Genomic DNA, 17,336 nt, shown 5'->3' on the forward strand with positions numbered 1-17,336 from the left:
CAAGGATTTCAATCAGGGCAGGATTTCAGTGCCTGGATTTCATCTGGACAGCCCATCCTGAGCACCCAGGATCAGAGGACTCAGTCCAAATCAAAATGGGTCCACTAATTTAATCAGAATTTACATGGTTTAATTGAAGATTGTGCCCCTTTGCTTACATCATCTACTGTGGCTTATCACTCTCACCACAATGTAAAATAGAGATTTCTGCCCCACCCCCCAGAATGTATTTCAAGAATGTGGTGAAAAAAATACAAAGAGTATGTAACTTTTTCTGGAAATACAATATTTCATGAGGGAAATTTGAAGGCTAAAGTAACTGAATTCCAGGCAAACAGGCATCAGTATTGTTAGGAAATACAGCTCTCTGCAGGGCAAAAAAGAGTGGTATGCCAGGTTTAAATAGGAATTTATAGCCACTGACTGCAAATTACCTTATAAAATTACTGAAACCTTCATAAAGTCATCAATTATGCCTTTAGTCTTGATTGTCATTTATTGCACTTCTTAATTGTTCAGTAAACTTTTCTGGATTAAAGGGTGTGTTTCAAATTGACATGGGGCTGTTTTATTGATGTAAATTAAGAGAGTATTTTACATAAGGGGGCAGCTGAGGGACCAGCAGCAGAAGAGTCTCTTATCCACTAATAAAGGCAACCCAGAGCTGGTGTTGTGATTTCAAGTGAGTGGAGTTGTGTGGAATGATGAGTGTGCAGGCAATAGTTATAAATCCTTGAAATCAGGATTGTTATCAGTGCGGAGTGCGACAGTGGAGGCAGAACACAGACTTTTAATCACTCTGTTTAAAATAAGAGGAGGAATGACAGATAGAGAAAACAATGAAAAATCTGGTGGATTTACACTGAGTCCACATTAGGTCTTCTGTTCAGTCTTTTCCAAGACAGAACATGCTTCACATGTTTTCACTGTTGGGGTTTTTTTTCAGTTATTAGCATTTCATTCATTAGTGTTTCCTCAGGCTCACGAGGAGCTGTGACCACACTCCACCCAAGGCAACCCCTGCACCACCACTCTATCACCAAACAAATGACTCTATTTCTCCTAAAAGGTGCTGGACTTCAATGGGATTCACAAACCAGGGTGCCCAAATCCCCTTTTCTTTGAAGGTATTCTCAGCTCTTTGGGTTTCATTCCGTGCTGTTCTGTGGAGGCAGCGTGATTCCGATCATACCATTGCTGATTGCATAAAATATGCCCTGAATCCAACACGTTGTGTTAAAATCTGGTGTCTGGGCCCTGTCTGATTCTGAGCAGAGTAGCTGTTGGATTGTGTTCCAGCCATCCTTAACCCAAGCCAAGTTGGGAGAGACTTGACTGGGATATCGGTGAGGGGTAAAGACTGTGAAACCTCTGCTGTGATTGATGGAGTTGTGCATGGAGAGGACAAATATGCACAAATACTTACCCAGAATAGTAGGGCCTCAATTCAGTTGTATCTGGCAGACTTTTCAGCTCAACTTTCAAGAAATATTGTTTTTAATTGACCTCCATGTGAGTAATTTGAAGAGCCAGCGCCGCTTTTCGCAAGGAGAGTTTCAAGCATGGAAACTCCCATCGTATGTAAAATTAGTAATTTTACTGTATCATGAGTGATTAAAACTGACCCCCCAGGGAGCCAAAAATAATGCTGTGTGACTTCCTTGCCCAATTAACACAGAACAAATGTGAAAATGTGTACATTACAGCAAATTGTGTGCTAATTGGCCTCGGAGAAATACCAACGACAAGGAAGAAATGGCCATGTAATTTCAAACATATTTGAGAGGTTTCGCAGTCTACTTGCAAATAGGAGGGAAAAAAGTCGAAATTTGACAAAACCATTATTTGTTATGATTTATTCACTCAGCTCCAGTCTTGAACCTGGGAGTTATTGGCAGCTTCAGCTAAGATTCCTGCTGAGTATTTCTCCTTATAATGACTGCATACAGCATTTAGCTCAATGCTATTTTTTGGCATAGTGTCATAAATATCTATTCTAATACTTCTCTCTATGTGTGTAACTAGGGTTAGATGCTTTTTTTTTTTTTTTTCCTTTTTCTCATGAAAATACCTCTAGATGCAAGACAATCTCCCTCTCCCTTTCCTGAGGAGAATATTGCACTCAAGTGCAGCAGTAGGATTATTCTCCTTGGGCAGGAACCTCTCTGCCAGGTCTGTACATCATTTAAGTACTGGCTTAAGCAGAGAATAAATGTCCATCTGTGCAGGGGAGAATTTCATCTGGTCAGGGAAGTTAGATGTGACCCACAGACTTAAGGAATCCAAGATTTACTGACTATTCCTAAAATCAAATCTCTTCCACTTCATTTTCTATCACATCTAGAGTTTATATATTACATTTTCTCTATGCTTTCACTATGTCTTCAGAATAAAACTGATTGAAGATGTAATTTGTGGGCTAGAGGTAAATCCCATCTTTCCATACTTTTTTCTGTCTTTCATAAGTACAGGAAGCAGAGCTCTGGGCTTTTCCTCTGCAGCAAGAATATCCCAGAATTTGTCAGTGGAGCTGCAGGCTGATGCATTGAAGTGTGATTTGGTCACAGTGAAACCCTTTTGTAAGAGATAGAAGGTCAAGTGTGTCCAAAATTAAATGATGCAGTGCTATCAAATTGAAGTGTTTCAGTAATTTTCCTTGATGATTTCAGCCAAATCGTGATGTCCCTAAGAAACACCACGATTTCACAGAATTAGCTTTTTCTCCTGGAAAAAGTGGAACCAGCATTATTTTAAGAGCCTGCTCTTCCAGCCTCGACATGTGCAGAGTTCCCAGGGCCCTCAGAGGAGCTGTCATGTGGAGGAAGCAGTGTCCTGGCAGCAGGATTCCTCCTGCTTTAGCTCTTGCTGAAGTTGAACAGGTTCACTTTAAACTTTTGGATTTTTTTGGTTGATTTGCAGTGTCCTCTACGAGCTAAGTTAGAACAGTGCAGTGCAGCACTTAGCTCGGATCTTAAATTGTTTCTGCCAAACAGGCACGGAGAGAGAAGTGTCTTTTTCATATCCCTGAGAGTTCTTCAGGACATTTATAGGAGTTTGTACCGTTTATTTCCCAGTTAAACATTTCCTCTCAGCTGTTGAGAGGCTTAATGGCTTGGAGGTCTTGTATTATAAACTTTGTAGATGCTCCCAGTATTTTGTCTTTTTCGTAGGATGAGCTGTGGTGGAGGGATGGGCTGGAGAATAGAGAGGGGCTCTAAGGCTGTGCTTGTGGTTGACTTCTGGTGGGATTTTGTGGATGAACCCAGCGCCACTAGAAATGCCAATTGTGGATCATGGAGTGCTCAAATTAGCAAGAAACTTAAAAAGAACTGTTTTGGAAGACTTGTGAACATGCAGCAGTCCTTTATCATTGGAAAAAATTGATTTTCACTACTGTTATAATGTATATTTCAAGTGGAAGTTGTCAGAACTAAGCGATGCTAACAGGGGAGCCTGCAGAAGAAGAGAGATTCCAGTCCCAGGTAAACTCTGGTGCATGATTCCTGTTGAAAATATACGGGGAAAGAAAGATGTAACAATCATCAATTTAGAGAGGGAAGAAGAGGAAGATGTGAGTGGTTTGTGGCCAGGTTTGGTGTGATTTAACTTGGTTTGACTGGATTTCTTCAGAGGAGAGCAGTGGTCCCGACACTCCGTGAGCGCCACTGCCAAGTCATTTCCACTGATTAAGGACTTAGAAAAATCCTTTTTGTTGCCATCAGGGGGAGCTTTTGAGATCTTTCAAGAGTGAAAAAAAAATATTAAAAAAAAAAAAAAAAAAAGAAAAGAGGGAAAAAAAAAAAGAAACGTCCCAGCTCAGAAACAGAGATCTACAAACCAGCAAGCAGCCAGGAGCTTACCTGTGGCTACAACCAAGCCAAGGAAACCAGGGGAGCTGAATTCCTTAGGCTGAAAATTAGCAATATTGAGAGAGGATTTTTTGATTCAATCCACCAATAAAATGAATAATTGATTTTTTTTTAATTATTATTTCAAAAAAATAACCCAGGAGCCTTTGGAGCACTCACAAGCCAAATCCTACTCTGTTGCTACAGCTTCTGGAAGGCAAATGCTCTTCAAAAAGCTTCTCTCCTTTTAGCTCCTGATGATTCGATGGGGACCTTTGATGCAACATTTGGATTAGCTGCACACAACTGCACTGAGGGGGACCACAAAAGGGAGAGCCTGGCTGATTGCATAACTTTGAGAAAATAATAAGAGGAAAAGAAGGAATTAGAAAAAGAGAGAGAGAGAGAGTGGAAAAGAGAGAAAGAAAGAAAGCAATTAAAAAAAAAAATATCTGAGACTCAAGTTTCAAGACTCTTTATGTGCTGCAGAGGAGCATAAGGTTTACCAGCAAAGTGCAACGGGGAGTCTGAGAGGAGAAATAGCTTTCTCTTTTGCCAAGAAAAAAAAAATAGGAATGTGTGTTTTGGACTGGACTGAGAAAGAAAGCTGGGGAGATTGCAAAAAGGGGGGTGCAGGATTTTTGTCACATTGATCCATTCATCTTGATTGTCTTCTTTAAAAAATAAATAAGGGGGGGGAAGTGATAGGGGGAAAAAGAGGAAGAGAGGAAAAGAAAGGGGGAAAAGGAAAACAGCAAAAGTGTTTGAACCTCTGGAGCTATCTGCTCCTTCAAGCTGATTGATTAGTCATGATCCCTGCAGTTTTAATGGGAATCATTCAATTGGGAAGGTGGAGCACCCTAGAGTAGATTAGCATATTCTTGTTTACTCATCTTCTGAGGGGCTTTTTCTCTTTTCTTTCATTTTGTGGAGAAGAAGGGAGGGGGGGAGGTTGGGGGAAAGGAGGGGGTTGTGGCTTATGTTATAAAGGAGGCCAAAAAAATAAATAGATTAGAGCATCTTTTGGGGGGAGGGAAATCAGTGGGTCTGAGTCTTGGAGAAAGCTGGGGGGTTGTTTTGGTTTTTTGTTTTGTTTTGAGTGTGTGTGAGTGTGTGTGTGTGTGTTTTTTTTAAGAAGAAAAAAAAAATAAAGGGAAGAAAATTCAGCAGAGAAAAGAAGAGAGAGAGGAGTTCCAGCTGTGGAGGAATAGAGGAGAAGAAGACAGATAGAGAAGGAAGAACAGAGAAATACATTTCAACCAAGAAGGAGTTTTGATTTATTTGATTTTTATTTGTTTTAAGGAGAAAAAAAATCTATAAGCAGGAAAAAGAAAGAAAGAAAAAGAAAAAAAGAAAAGAAAAAGCAACTGAGAAGGGTTATAAAAAGAGCAAATACCAAGAAGGGTGAACAAGAGAAGAAAGTCAAGGCAAGGAGGAGCCCAAAGCTGGCAGATCGGGAGGATTTGCAGGGGAGAAGGGGGGGGAAGATTGGAAATGCAGCTCTGGAGTTTGCTGCTGCCTCTTGCGCTTCTCTGTACAGCCCTAGCCAGTGGACCCGAATGTGGGATGGACGAGCGCTCCCGCAGGGCACGAAGGGACACCAGGCACAGCCGCCAGCTCCTCCACACTGCCCCGGGCACCTGTGCCACCAGGTTAGCCCGAGGAAGGCGCTCCACTGCTGGGCTGGAGCCTGGGCATGTCCCCCGCAGGAGGCAACAGCGGGAGGTAAAGGACGAAGAGGAGTCCCTTACCCCGAGCAGGGCGCTCTATTTCAGTGGCCAAGGTGATCAGCTGCGGCTGAAGGCAGACGTTGAGCTGCCCCGAGATGCCTTCACTTTGCAAGTGTGGCTGAAAGCCGAAGGCGGACAGAGATCTCCGGCTGTCATTGCAGGTAGGTCTGGCCGTGCCTGTGGCTGCAGCATCCCCGCTCCGTGCCGGGAGCCGGCTGGAGGCGTGCGTGTGTCCGGGAGCGGGGCTGTGCACACCCAGCCCCGCGGGAGTGCCCCGCGGCACACGGGGGATGGATGCATGGATGCATGGATGGATGGATGGATGCATGGATGGATGGCAGCGCCTCTGCCAGCACGCCGGGCTCGCCTTCGCCCCGCCAGATATTCCGGGAGATCCCGGAGCTCTGCGGACCGGCTGGAAGTATAGGCTCGCAGGAAAAGTTATGTAAACTTTTGCATAGGGGAAATGGCAGTGCCCTGGGGTGGTTTCTGTCTTGCTGGGTGCGCGGAGTGAGGTGCAGGTAGAAGAGGCAGCTCTTACGGTGGGGTTTTGTCTGGTTTTCAGGTTGGAAAACTGTAAGTAGAGCGTTTGAAAGTGGCTTGTTTGTATGTATGGAAAGAAATGTATGTGACTGGTGTGTGGCTGCAAAGAAACGCATATCTAAGGTCCCCCTACGATTTCCTTGGTTTTATTGGCTTTTTAGTGTACTCCACTGTTCGCTCTTTAGATGCAGTGTTAGCATGTGGTTTCCAAAAAGCTATAAAGGAACTTTTTGGCTATTGTGAAACCTCAAATGAATCAAATGAGTTTATAAAGTTCCCAACCCCTCGACACTCAGCTACGGCTGGGACTCGCACTGCAGCTAGAGGATGTGTGGAGTATTTTTGTCTCCCCTTAGAAATGGCAAGTGTAACATCAATGATTCTAAGGTCAAACAGCCCTATAAAATCATTTAGTACTCAAAGCAGCTACCAGTCTAAGCAGTCTGAGCTGGACAATAACAAGGAGCATTGCACTTTTCTTATTTAAATTTTATGAGCCCATCCTGAATTTGGGTCCCTCTCCTCGCGTTCGCTCCCTCTCCCCCTCCCTCCCTCTACCTCCCGCCCTTTCCTCGCTTTAGTGATAAAGTGCAGCGAAGTTGTCGTGAAATCGGATACTTTTCGGAGGGTTACAAACCCTTATAAATGTCGCCACATCCATCTTTGCTCTGAAGGAAGTCATAGAAAATGGAAATGCCCTTAAAAAAAATAAAAAAAATAAAAAAAAGGAAACCAGTCAGAAAGAGAAACGGGTACTGGGGGGGCGGGGGGAAGACATGTTTTACAGTTCTTTTGGCAAGGAGATTCCCTGAAAGTACAAGGTTTCCATGTCCTAGGATGCCTTAAAGAGACAGGGAGGATTTCCCCTTTCCCTTTAAGCGGAGTCGCTTCCTCGCAGGAGGCAGCGCTGCCTGTGCCGGCGGCGCCGCTGCCCCGCCAGCCCCGCTCGCTGTCCCCGCTGTCCCCGCTGTCCCCTGCCGCCCTCCCTGCTGCCACATCCCCGCTCCGCTGCCCCATCCCCGACCGCCGCCGCTGCTGCCTCGCAAGAAAGTTGCTTTGTCCTAAAGAAAGCAAAACAAAAACAAAAACAAAAACAAACAAAAAAAAAACAACCCGAGATGAAGTCAGCCGTGCTTTTCCTTAACTTTCCTTAATCGCAGCTGCTGCGCTCGCTTGTGAGGAGGGAGACGCCGTTTGTGCGGAGCTGCCGGGGTGGGCAGGAGGTGCCGGGCATGGGCTGGTCCCGTGTGCCTTCAGAGCAGTGATTTCATAGGTGAACCACGTTATTCCTTGATTTATTCCCCCTGGCTTTCTCACACTCTGCTCTTCTGGTTCCCAACCCTAACTTAAACCCTAGGGCTCGAAGTGCTTCCCTTTCAAGTTGGGAAAGGCAGAATTGGGGTTTACACAGATCTCATCAGTCCCAAAACAGGGTCAGGGTATTTTTTAACGTGCTTAATCCAACACCTAGGACCCCATGTCAATCTTTGGTGCAAGTATCTCTAATTGTCACGACAGGGAACCTAGACAAACACACACAAAGATCATTTGTAGTAAAATACTTTAATTGGATGGGGGAGGTTAGGTTGTTGCCTGTATAAAACACTTGACCCATTTTATGCATGGAAATAACATTCCACTGTGAAAAATGAAGAGAAATGCCCCAGTTTTGCACTGTAGAGCTTCAGCTCAGCTCGGGAGGACTTTGTGATTTTTATTTTATTTTTAAGCTCCCCCTGCCCCCCTCACACGCACTCTTGAAGAGGAGCCAGGTTTGGCTCTGTGTGTAAACACCTGGAAGAGGTCCAAGAGGAACTCACTTGGAGTATCCTCTGCACACCACAGCCTCCCAGACCTGCAGCAAGCTTAGGGAGAGATTACGCTTCCCTCAATGAGGAAATCAAGGGTTCTGGCTGCCAAAACTCTTGGCTTTCACATTCTCACTGTTTTGGGATGTGACAGACTGAGGAGCTCAGTTCTGCTGTTGCATTTGCATCTGTAGGACCCCACTGAAATCGAGAGCCCATCTGGGTGTTTGGAGGGGAAGGGACCGGGGCACATTTGCTGGCAGTACCAGAAGTGAATTTCTCCCCAACTTTCATCCCAGTGGCAAAGTGGGAAGCTGTGTGGCTGTACAGATCTGAGGGAAGGGGTGGGATTGACTGGAATACACCTCTTTTTCAGAGTTGCTCCTGTGTCTTCCACTACTTTCTGCCCCCCACTTTCTGCTCTGCTCCTCTTGCACCACTCTCTGCTGGCATATAAGAAATTACTGCAAATGGTACAGGAGCAGCCCCATGTGTGCCTATAGGGGCAACCTGTTGTGCCTGTTAAAAATCTCATGTAGGACCCAAGTTGTTATCAGCTCCTGTGCCTGAGCCCTGACATAACGGAGTTCTTCTGCTAATCCAGGCTACAGGAGTTTCTGTCTGGAGCCAACTCTCCTTACGTCACCCTCTGCTGCAGTATTCAATTTGTTTTCATAAATGGCTAATTTTACAGCGCTGTTAAGTGGGTTCGTCATTGTGCCGGGCCATGCCCTGTGTCTGATGAGAGGCAGTCCTGGTGCCAGGCTCTGCCAATTTTCACGCTGCTTGGCAGCGATGTTATTGCCGCCCTGTTTGACTCCGCTGCTATCTGCTCTGGCATTTGTCAGAGGGAAAGCTGTTGGGAAACTGCAAGTCTGACCCATTGATCTGCGTTACGCAAAAGCTCAGGAGCCCTGTCGGGGCTGGGCTGCGCTCCTCGGAGCGGCTCCCGGAGCAGCTCCCGGCTCCTGCGCACTCACCCTCCCTCCCTCCATCCCTCCATGCCTCTCTCCATCCCTCCCGGGCCGCAGAGTTCTCGCACGAACCCCGCTGGGATGTGCGCACCCAGCCCGCAGCTCAGCACATCCCTCTGTAAACACGCACATGTGCGCACGGAGTCGCTCAGCCGCTCCGGGCACCTTTCCCCGCTGGGGCAGGAAAGGGTTAAGGAGGGGCTGTGCTGGGTTAGGTAATGCACACACACACCATGCGGAATGAGAGGCTCAAAGCTCTGCTGACCTTGCTGCTGTTGGAATCAAAGGTGTTTGGGTTGCACTGTGAAAACTCAAGCCCAGCCTGAGAAAGGGGATGCTCCCCAGTCCCTGTCAGGGTGTTCTCTGGGCTCTGGGGGGGTTCCTGTTTTCACAGGAGAGAGATGTTGACTCTTTGCTGGCTGGGAGCTGAGAGGAGCGGGATGAATGATCGGAGTAAGAAGGCGTGCCTGCTCTGAAGAGTGAAAGTTTTTTTTTTGTTTGTTTTGTTTTTGTTTTGTTGTTTTTTCCCCCCCACTTCTTGGTTTCATTCCTTCCGTCTCTCTATTCCTCAGCCTGCCAACAGGGAGCATGATCCCAGCTTAATAAGGCTTCATATGTAAGGGAGTGCCTATGTTTTCCCAACTTCAGTCCTTGATGAACATAAAACTGCAGCAGAATCCAAAGGGAAAGAAAAGCCAAAATCAGCATGGTGGAGCTCACTTAAAGCCACAGCTTTTGCATGTAAGGGACTGAGAAACATCCGTGTCAGGGTCCAATAATTAAGCAATTATAAAGATATGTAATTGACACTGCATAGGTCTAGTCCCTTTGCAGAGTTAAGGAATACATGTTTGCTTTGGGGAGTTGTTTCTTTCTGAAGTTTTGGACTCTGATATTGCTTTAATATGCTTCGGGTAGAATTGGTGAGCTGGATCCTATCTCCAGAGCTGATCCTTGTGCTGGGTGTGCTGGGAACTTGAGGATGTTTTCAAAAGAGATTTTATTCAGAGTTTCACTGGTGTTAAAACAATAGGCAGGTAGATCATGTGGCATTTTCAACAGCCTGTTTTTCAACTGTATGAACTTTCTAGTTGTGTTCTGTAACGAAGAACTGCAATGAAGGAGAAGTCAAATATAAAACTTGTAGTTCTGTTGTGTAATGAGTGCTGGCATGTGCAAGGTCCCAGGGTGCTGGCCATGGTGGGCAGAGTGGAGTGACAGGAGCTGGAACACCTGCACAGATGTTCCTGCAAGGTGACAAATCTCTAAAACACCATCCTGAAGGGTGGGGGAAGCTGTGTGGGTTTGGCTTCCCAGTGGATGGGTTCAAATGATTATCCACTTCATGACTATGTACCTGGACATGGCTTGACTCATAGGTCACTGAACAAAATACCCTCACAGCTTGTCATTTACTAAATATTTGCATTTGAGCAGCATATTTCCTTCAGCCTGTGGAAGCTGGGACAAAAATAAGAAACTGGTTTTTCTTTCTATAACATTTCCAATTTAATCTGGTCGCATTCTTTTGACCAGCTACACTCTAGAGTCAGAACAGCACAGTTAGAAGAAAACTGGGGTTTTTTTTCCCTTAAAGCACTTACACATAGGCTGCTCTAATTAATTAAATGGTAATAAAACAGTGAGGGCAATTTGACTCTGTGTGTGAAGGGTGGCAAATTTAGATTCCTAAATGACATATGGCTGCCTCCTGTAGGCACAGGAGTGTGTCCCAGCCTGAGTTTGCCTCTCCAAGCTTCGTTTCAGCCTGATTTATTTCAAGCCAGGCTGTTTCAGTTGGAACAACTCGCGTGAGACAGAAAGCAAGAGGAGAGGATGGTGTTTGGAGAGAGAGCAGGAGCAGGGCTGTCCTCAGGGACTGCTGGGGATGTCTGGAGGAGCACAGAGCAGAGCTGTGCAGGGCAGGCTCACTGCTGAGGGCCAGGGGAAGCCCTTGGAGAGCCTTGGCACGCGAAGCCATGGCCACAGCCAGCCCTGGGCGGGGTTGGAGCACCCCGGGAATCGGGCTGGAGCTGCTCTCCAGGCCCCCAGTCCCACCCCACCATGCCAGGAGGGGGTTGTAGGTGACCAAGGGCTGCTGAGGCTGTGGCTGCACTGAGCACAGGTGGCCCCTGTCAGCCCCAGCCGCATGTGGCACGGGGAGGGATGAGCTGAAATCCCAAATCCCAGAGGGGCTCACTGATGCTGGCTCTGTGACCGTGTCCAGAGGGGTCTGAGGATGAGGGAAGAGATGAGGATCTGACTCCATGTTTCAGAAGGCTGATTTATTATTTTATGATATATATTATAATAAAACTATACTAAAAGAATAGAAGAAAGGATTTCATCAGAAGGCTGGCTAAGAATAGAATAGGAAAGAATGATAACAAAGGCTCTGTCTCGGACAAAGTCTGAGCCAGCTGACTTTGATTGGCCATTAAATAGAAACAACCACATGAGCCCAATCCCAGATGCACCTGTTGCATTCCACAGCAGCAGATAACCATTGGTTACATTTTGTTCCTGAGGCCTCTCAGCTTCTCAGGAGGAAAAATCCTAAGGAAAGGATTTTCCATAAAAGATGTCTGTGCCACTGGCTCCCTGGGAACCCTAACCCAGACCCTCCACACAGGTAGGGGCCAATTTCCAGTGCTGAACTGGGCAGGTCTCTTCTTGCACAACTGACCCAGGTGTTTGCTGAGGCAGCTCCACGGTCTTTGAGTGCACTCAGCTTTGCCAAGGGTGGGAGAGACCCTTGGCTGAGCACAGTGACCAGCAAAGATCCAAGTGCCAGTGGACACCTCGCTGGTCACTGGGGCCTGACTCAGCTTATGGGCAGCCAGCTGGGGGGAGCAGGGAGGTTTGGTGCAGAAATGCCTTCCTTGGAGCCTGGGTCTGGCTCTGCCAGGACAGGGTCTGTCATAAGAGAGGTGAAGCCACAATCCATCCAGGAGCACTTTTAACTCAAAAGTGTTTCACACCCTGGCAGCCCAGGAAGCCAGTTGTGCCCTGAGGTGTGTCAGGAGGAGTGTGGGCAGCAGGGCAGGGGGGATTGTGCCCCTGTGCCCTGTGCTCAGGTGAGACCCCACCTGCAGAGCTGCCCCAGCCCTGGCCCAGCACAGGCAGGAGCTGGAGCTGCTGCAGAGATCCAGAGGAGGCACCAGGGGGATCAGGGGATGGAGCAGCTCTGCTGGGAGGAGAGGCTGGGACAGCTGGGATTGTTCACCTGGAGGAGAAAACCTTCAGAGAAAACTTCACTGTGGCCTTGCAGAGCCTGAATGAGCCAATAAGATGGAGAGAGACAATTTCCAAGGGCCTGGAGTGCCAGGACAAGAGGGAACGGCTTCCCACTCAGAGTGGGTTTAGATTGGAGATTAGGAAAGAATTCTCCCCTGGCAGGGTGGGCAGGCCCTGGCACAGGTGCCCAGAGCAGCTGGGGCTGCCCCTGGATCCCTGGCAGTGCCCAAGGCCAGGCTGGGCAGGGCTGGGAGCACCTGGGACAGTGGGAGGTGTCCCTGCCCATGGCAGGGGTGGGATGGGATGGCTTTTAAAGGTCCCTTCCAACCCAAAACATTTTATGGAAAAATATTGCAGAACGAACAGGGTTTAGGTGCTCTCAAGGCCACAGGATTAACCAAGTGCTTTCACATTGAGTTTTCATGCTGGTCTGAGCCAGGAAAAAAAAAAAAGAGCCAAAGTATAGTGTTTTTTTTCAAAAAGACATATTGAAAAAACAAAAATAAACCCTTCCATGACTGGGGTCAACTGAAATGCTCCCATATAATAGTTTTGCTTCTAATTTTATCTGTTGCTTTTTCAACTCCTCTTTTCTCTTCCCCAATAGAAATTACAGGAGCTGAGGCAGAGAAGGGACCACCTGGGTTGCCAAATTCAGTCCCCTGCAGTGTCAGGGTTATAACAGCAGATAATTAGTCCAAACATTCACAGAAAATCCACTTTGTAGGTTCTGATACAGCACAGGCCACAGAAGATTTCCCAGTGCTCTACTATAAACCAAAGCTCTTTAGCTAAGATTGGGAGTCACCATTTTAATGTAAGACAGGAAAAGAGAAGGACAGATCGACAACATCTTAAGTACCTAAAATCCAAAACATTGGTTGAGAAAACTGTTAAGTATGAGAAAGAAAAACATTGACTGGTAAAAGGTATCAGCTTTGTTATTTTCAGAGACTTAAAATGAATCAGGTGTTTTGACAGTTACGAAACTTCTATTGAAATTTTAAGTTGGAATATTTGCCAAAACCGATCCTTTCCCACAGATAGTCTGTTTTTATTAATTTCCCCTTTTCCTGAGAAAAATATTTTATCAAACATTTCCCACCCTTCTCTGGTCTTAGCCTGTGTGGCAGTCCCTACATCCCTAAAGTTGTAGTAGGAATGAATGCTTGATTGTGTTTTTACTCCTTCACATCTTATATTCCAGATGATTGAGAAAAAGCATCAGAAAATACTTGTTTGATCAAAATCCTCTATGTTTTTTTCTCTCAAGTGCATCAGCAAGTCTAATATAATCTTTTTCTTCATTTACCCTCCTCTCAGTGCTACCAATTTTTCCAGCTAGTACTGTTTACATGGGGAGTATAAATTAATCTTCCTATTTCATAAATGCAAAATATATTGAACTCTTCTATTGCCTGGGTTCTGGACATTAGCTTCATGCATTGTTCTGGGCACAGTTGCTGTGCTGTGCATTTTGGTTCTTTGTTTTCCCAAAAAAGAGGCTTCTGAAGATGAAGATGTACCTTTTCCCTGACCTCACCGTTCAATTGCTCTGTGCCCATTTCCCAACCTGGGGGTTGCTGATATCTGGATGTGATTCTTGATTTTATTTCACCTTTCTGTGGAGAAGGAATACTCGATTGTTGTGCTATTTTCTCTGTCTCTCCACATTTCTCTTCATTTTCTCTGCTGTGAGCATGCATGCACACACACACACCATTTCCAAAGCCCCTTTGATTTTCTTCCCAGATCAATAGAGCATTTAAACTCCAATGATCAAGGAGGAGCAGCTTGTTTATTTCCCCACATATCCTGACACAAGTGGCACATCTTGTAAACTGCTTTGATTTGATGTTAGTGCCTATTATAAAGTTTACTCTCCCCAAAGCCATCCATGAAGTTAAAGTACTCTTACTCTGAGCAGGAGCAGAGCAGAACTCAAAAAGGCAAGGTAAAAAGAGGACAGGAATGAAATATCTTACCACAGAAATTTGCTTTCTACTCTCCTCATTGACAGTGATCAGAACAATTTGAGGACTGTTGAGCATCCCTAAGTTTGGCAGCACCAAGTGAGGGTACATTGTGTATCTCAGTTAAAAGTGAACAAATATGAACACAGGTCAATTATCCCTTGGCAGAATGGGGCTGGATTGCACAGGAAGCATGGACTTGATCCTAAACCTGATCTAGATCATGAAAAATACCACTGAGCTTGGCTGTGATTTCAGAGAGTTTTCCACAGCCCTTCTCTACAGCCTGGACCTGTCTGTGGTCCTTGCTTCAGTATCCTTTATTTTGCAGACTTTTTTTGCTTTAGACATGAGAGAAGAAAAACTGCGAAGCCCTAACATCAGAGGAAGCAGACGTGTTTATTTGGTTTTGCTATACTCCAAATCTCAAACTGGCCTCTCTTCCAAGCTTTCTTCTTTTTCTTCCCCTCTCTTTTTTTCCTTTTTATTTTTTTAACATTAAAATCTCCCCTATTCCAAACCCACTCTCCCATCTTCTGTTCTGCAGGGTGATGTAATTGTGTGACTTCCCCGTCCAATCCCTCCACCCTCTCTTATCACCATCCAAGCCTCAGTTTTTCCCCTACTATCTGGTGTCCTTGATTCCCCTGCTTTCCCTCCTTCCCTCTCTGCACTGTCTCTGCTTTCCTGCTCCTCTCCCATCGCCTGTGCCGCGGCAGGGTGGTGTCCCCTCCGAGGGTGGCCACAGGTTGGTGGCTTTGGCCAGCTGCTGTTGGAAGCGCTGTGGGAACACAGGGTAAGCAGGCAGTGTGCTCGTGTGCTCAGCCAGGCTCACGGGCTCGCCTATTTTCTGGGAATTATTGATATTGTTCTGTTTAATATCCATCCTCGCCGTGCGCAAACAAGGAGCGAGCGCTCGCTCGCGCAGAGAGGGAGCGAGGGGGAAGTGAAACTGAGAAGCATCTGGAGTTGGCCTGGTGAAGCAGCAGCTGAGAGATATGATACCAGCTCATGAAAGCAAAAGAATTGCTGTGTTAGAGAAACAAGCCACTCTGTTCTGTGCTGGGCACCTCCTGGGGCCTGGGGGGCTCTCGAGTCTTCCTTTTGGGTGATATTTAAGGCTTTTTTATCTCTTCTCCTTCCTCCTCTCTGTCGTGTTTTTCCTCCTTTTCCTTATCTAATTTATTGTCTCTCTGTTTGCTTTAAATCACTTTCCCATATGGATTTCTCTCTTCTGACCCATCTTCCCCTCCCTCATCTGATTCCCAGGAGTCTTCTGTCGTCATGGAATTGGGAGAAGAGCAGCCCTGTTCCCGACACCGAGCATCAGCTGCAGGCTCCTTCCCTCCTTCGTTCTCTTCCTTGTCTGTTCTCTGCTGTTAGTGTTGGAAACATATTCACAAAGATCATCCACTGGATTGAGGAAACAGATTTTATCACCATTATTTTGTTTGTTTTATTTAAGACAGGGAATGAAATGGAGAGGAAAGGCCTTTGCTGTTACCAGTGTTACTTAGTTTTGAATGGAGTTTTTTTCTCCTGTACTAATGTATCCTAGTGCTGTTGTTTTTCTTTATCTTTTCAGCAAGGTTATGGTTTTATAGTCTTGAACTCGCCACAAAATGTTCTGATGCTGATGATGATAAATCTCAGGTGTGAGCAAACACATCCCTTAAAATCGGGGAAATTAAGGAACAGAGGGATGCTCTGATTTGTCCTGGATGTGGCAGTGTGCTGGTGACAAATTCAGCAATCAAACCCACCTTTTGTTACTTTTTATTATTGCTTTTTAGGGATGATGGTGGTTATTCCTCAGCTGAGATTGTTCTCCATGTGGAGTCACATGCCCTAACTCCTGTAGGATATTTCCCTGTAGCTGTTGATGGCTCTTCAGTGGATGATGGCAATACTGAGCCCATGGTGGTGATGGAGTCTGTCACCTGCCAGGTCACATTCTGCTGGTGACAACACAGGGGCTGGGGAAGAAGGCACTTGGAATTTGTGACATGAGCTCTTTGGAGATAGCAGAAAATCAGATGGTCTGGAATTCATATCTCTGAGCCAGACACACTGGTGATGGTTGAATCCACACAAATTATTGTATTTCTCACATGGAACAGTGTGTGCAGCCCCCAATGGGAGAGAAAAACAAATATCAGCAAAGCCCCTTAGTTCAGAGTACTCCAATTTAAATTGGAATACTTTGATATTTTTTATCTGTCTGCACATTGATTATTGTATTGACTCGCTGAAATGGCTTGTAAAACGTTGAAGTTGTAACTGCTTATCTTCTTAGGAAATGCTGAAAATCCACCTCTGTATATCTCAGGTTAATAAATTAAGGACAAAAGCAACTCCATAAAGCTTACCCACAGTTAAATCCAGACCAGGTGAGAGGCGGCAGAAGGGGCCCCAAGGGATTTTTGGGGAGGGATCCCCACCCAGTGCACACCCTCGTGGCACAGCCAGTGTTTCTGTCAGGAGCATCACCAGGGAGGCTGCACATCCAATCCATGGGAGTTTGTTCTGAATGCAGCAGCATCTGTGCTTGTAAAGTCTGAGGTGCTAAAGTTGAAATCTGGAGCTTGCATTACTACTGTCTTACATGTCATCTGTCTTGTGGATAAACAGAGCAGCCTCTCGGAGGTCAAAACAGCACCTTTCACCAGTGATAATTTAATGAGAATTATTTTCAGCGTAAACTAGACAAGAATTGGAAGCCTCCTGTGCTGTAGCTCGTGAATGGAGATGTTCAGGGAGAAAAGGAGTACTGGGAGAAAAAGCAAATGTTAACTAAATGGATTACACACACAGTTTTGAAACATACTTGGCAGAGGGAAGGGCGAGCAATACAAGCCAGATTCTGCTGTTGAACACACCAATGTAAACCTAGAGTAACTCCTTTGGAAAGGAAACCAGGGAGGGGGGCTGCTCCAGACCTGCAAATATGTAGAATTTGGGACACAGACAGAGGGCATGCAATGGGGAAACTGACCCAGCTGAGAGGAGAATGTTGTGGAGAACAACCTCCAACCCCCGTCACCGCTGTCGGTGGTTTTATTTGGGTGTGTAATGGTTATGGTGATGCAGTGGGAAACATTCGTACAATGTGGGGTTGTTTTTGCTTTTTGAAGTATTTTCTGCATATACCTATATCGTAATCCCTGCAGGCTGTGGAACTGGGCCATGTACCAGTGTTACAGTGAGCCCTTTGTGTTTCCGG

The 17,336-nt window shown here is 45.9% G+C and overlaps 1 protein-coding gene across 1 annotated transcript in view; it reads left to right on the forward strand.

The window, feature by feature from the left end:
* The first annotated feature begins 5,342 nt into the window (after nucleotides 1-5,342).
* The window catches only part of PAPPA (pappalysin 1), a 174,599-nt gene continuing 162,605 nt past the window's right edge, over nucleotides 5,343-17,336 (forward strand). The window contains exon 1 of the mRNA XM_066563008.1: nucleotides 5,343-5,739. Within this exon, the coding sequence (XP_066419105.1) occupies nucleotides 5,343-5,739 (397 nt within the window). The remainder of the gene's footprint in view (nucleotides 5,740-17,336) is intronic.

Source organism: Molothrus aeneus, chromosome 19 (assembly GCF_037042795.1).
Source record: "Molothrus aeneus isolate 106 chromosome 19, BPBGC_Maene_1.0, whole genome shotgun sequence".
Classification (NCBI taxonomy): Eukaryota; Metazoa; Chordata; class Aves; order Passeriformes; family Icteridae; genus Molothrus; species Molothrus aeneus.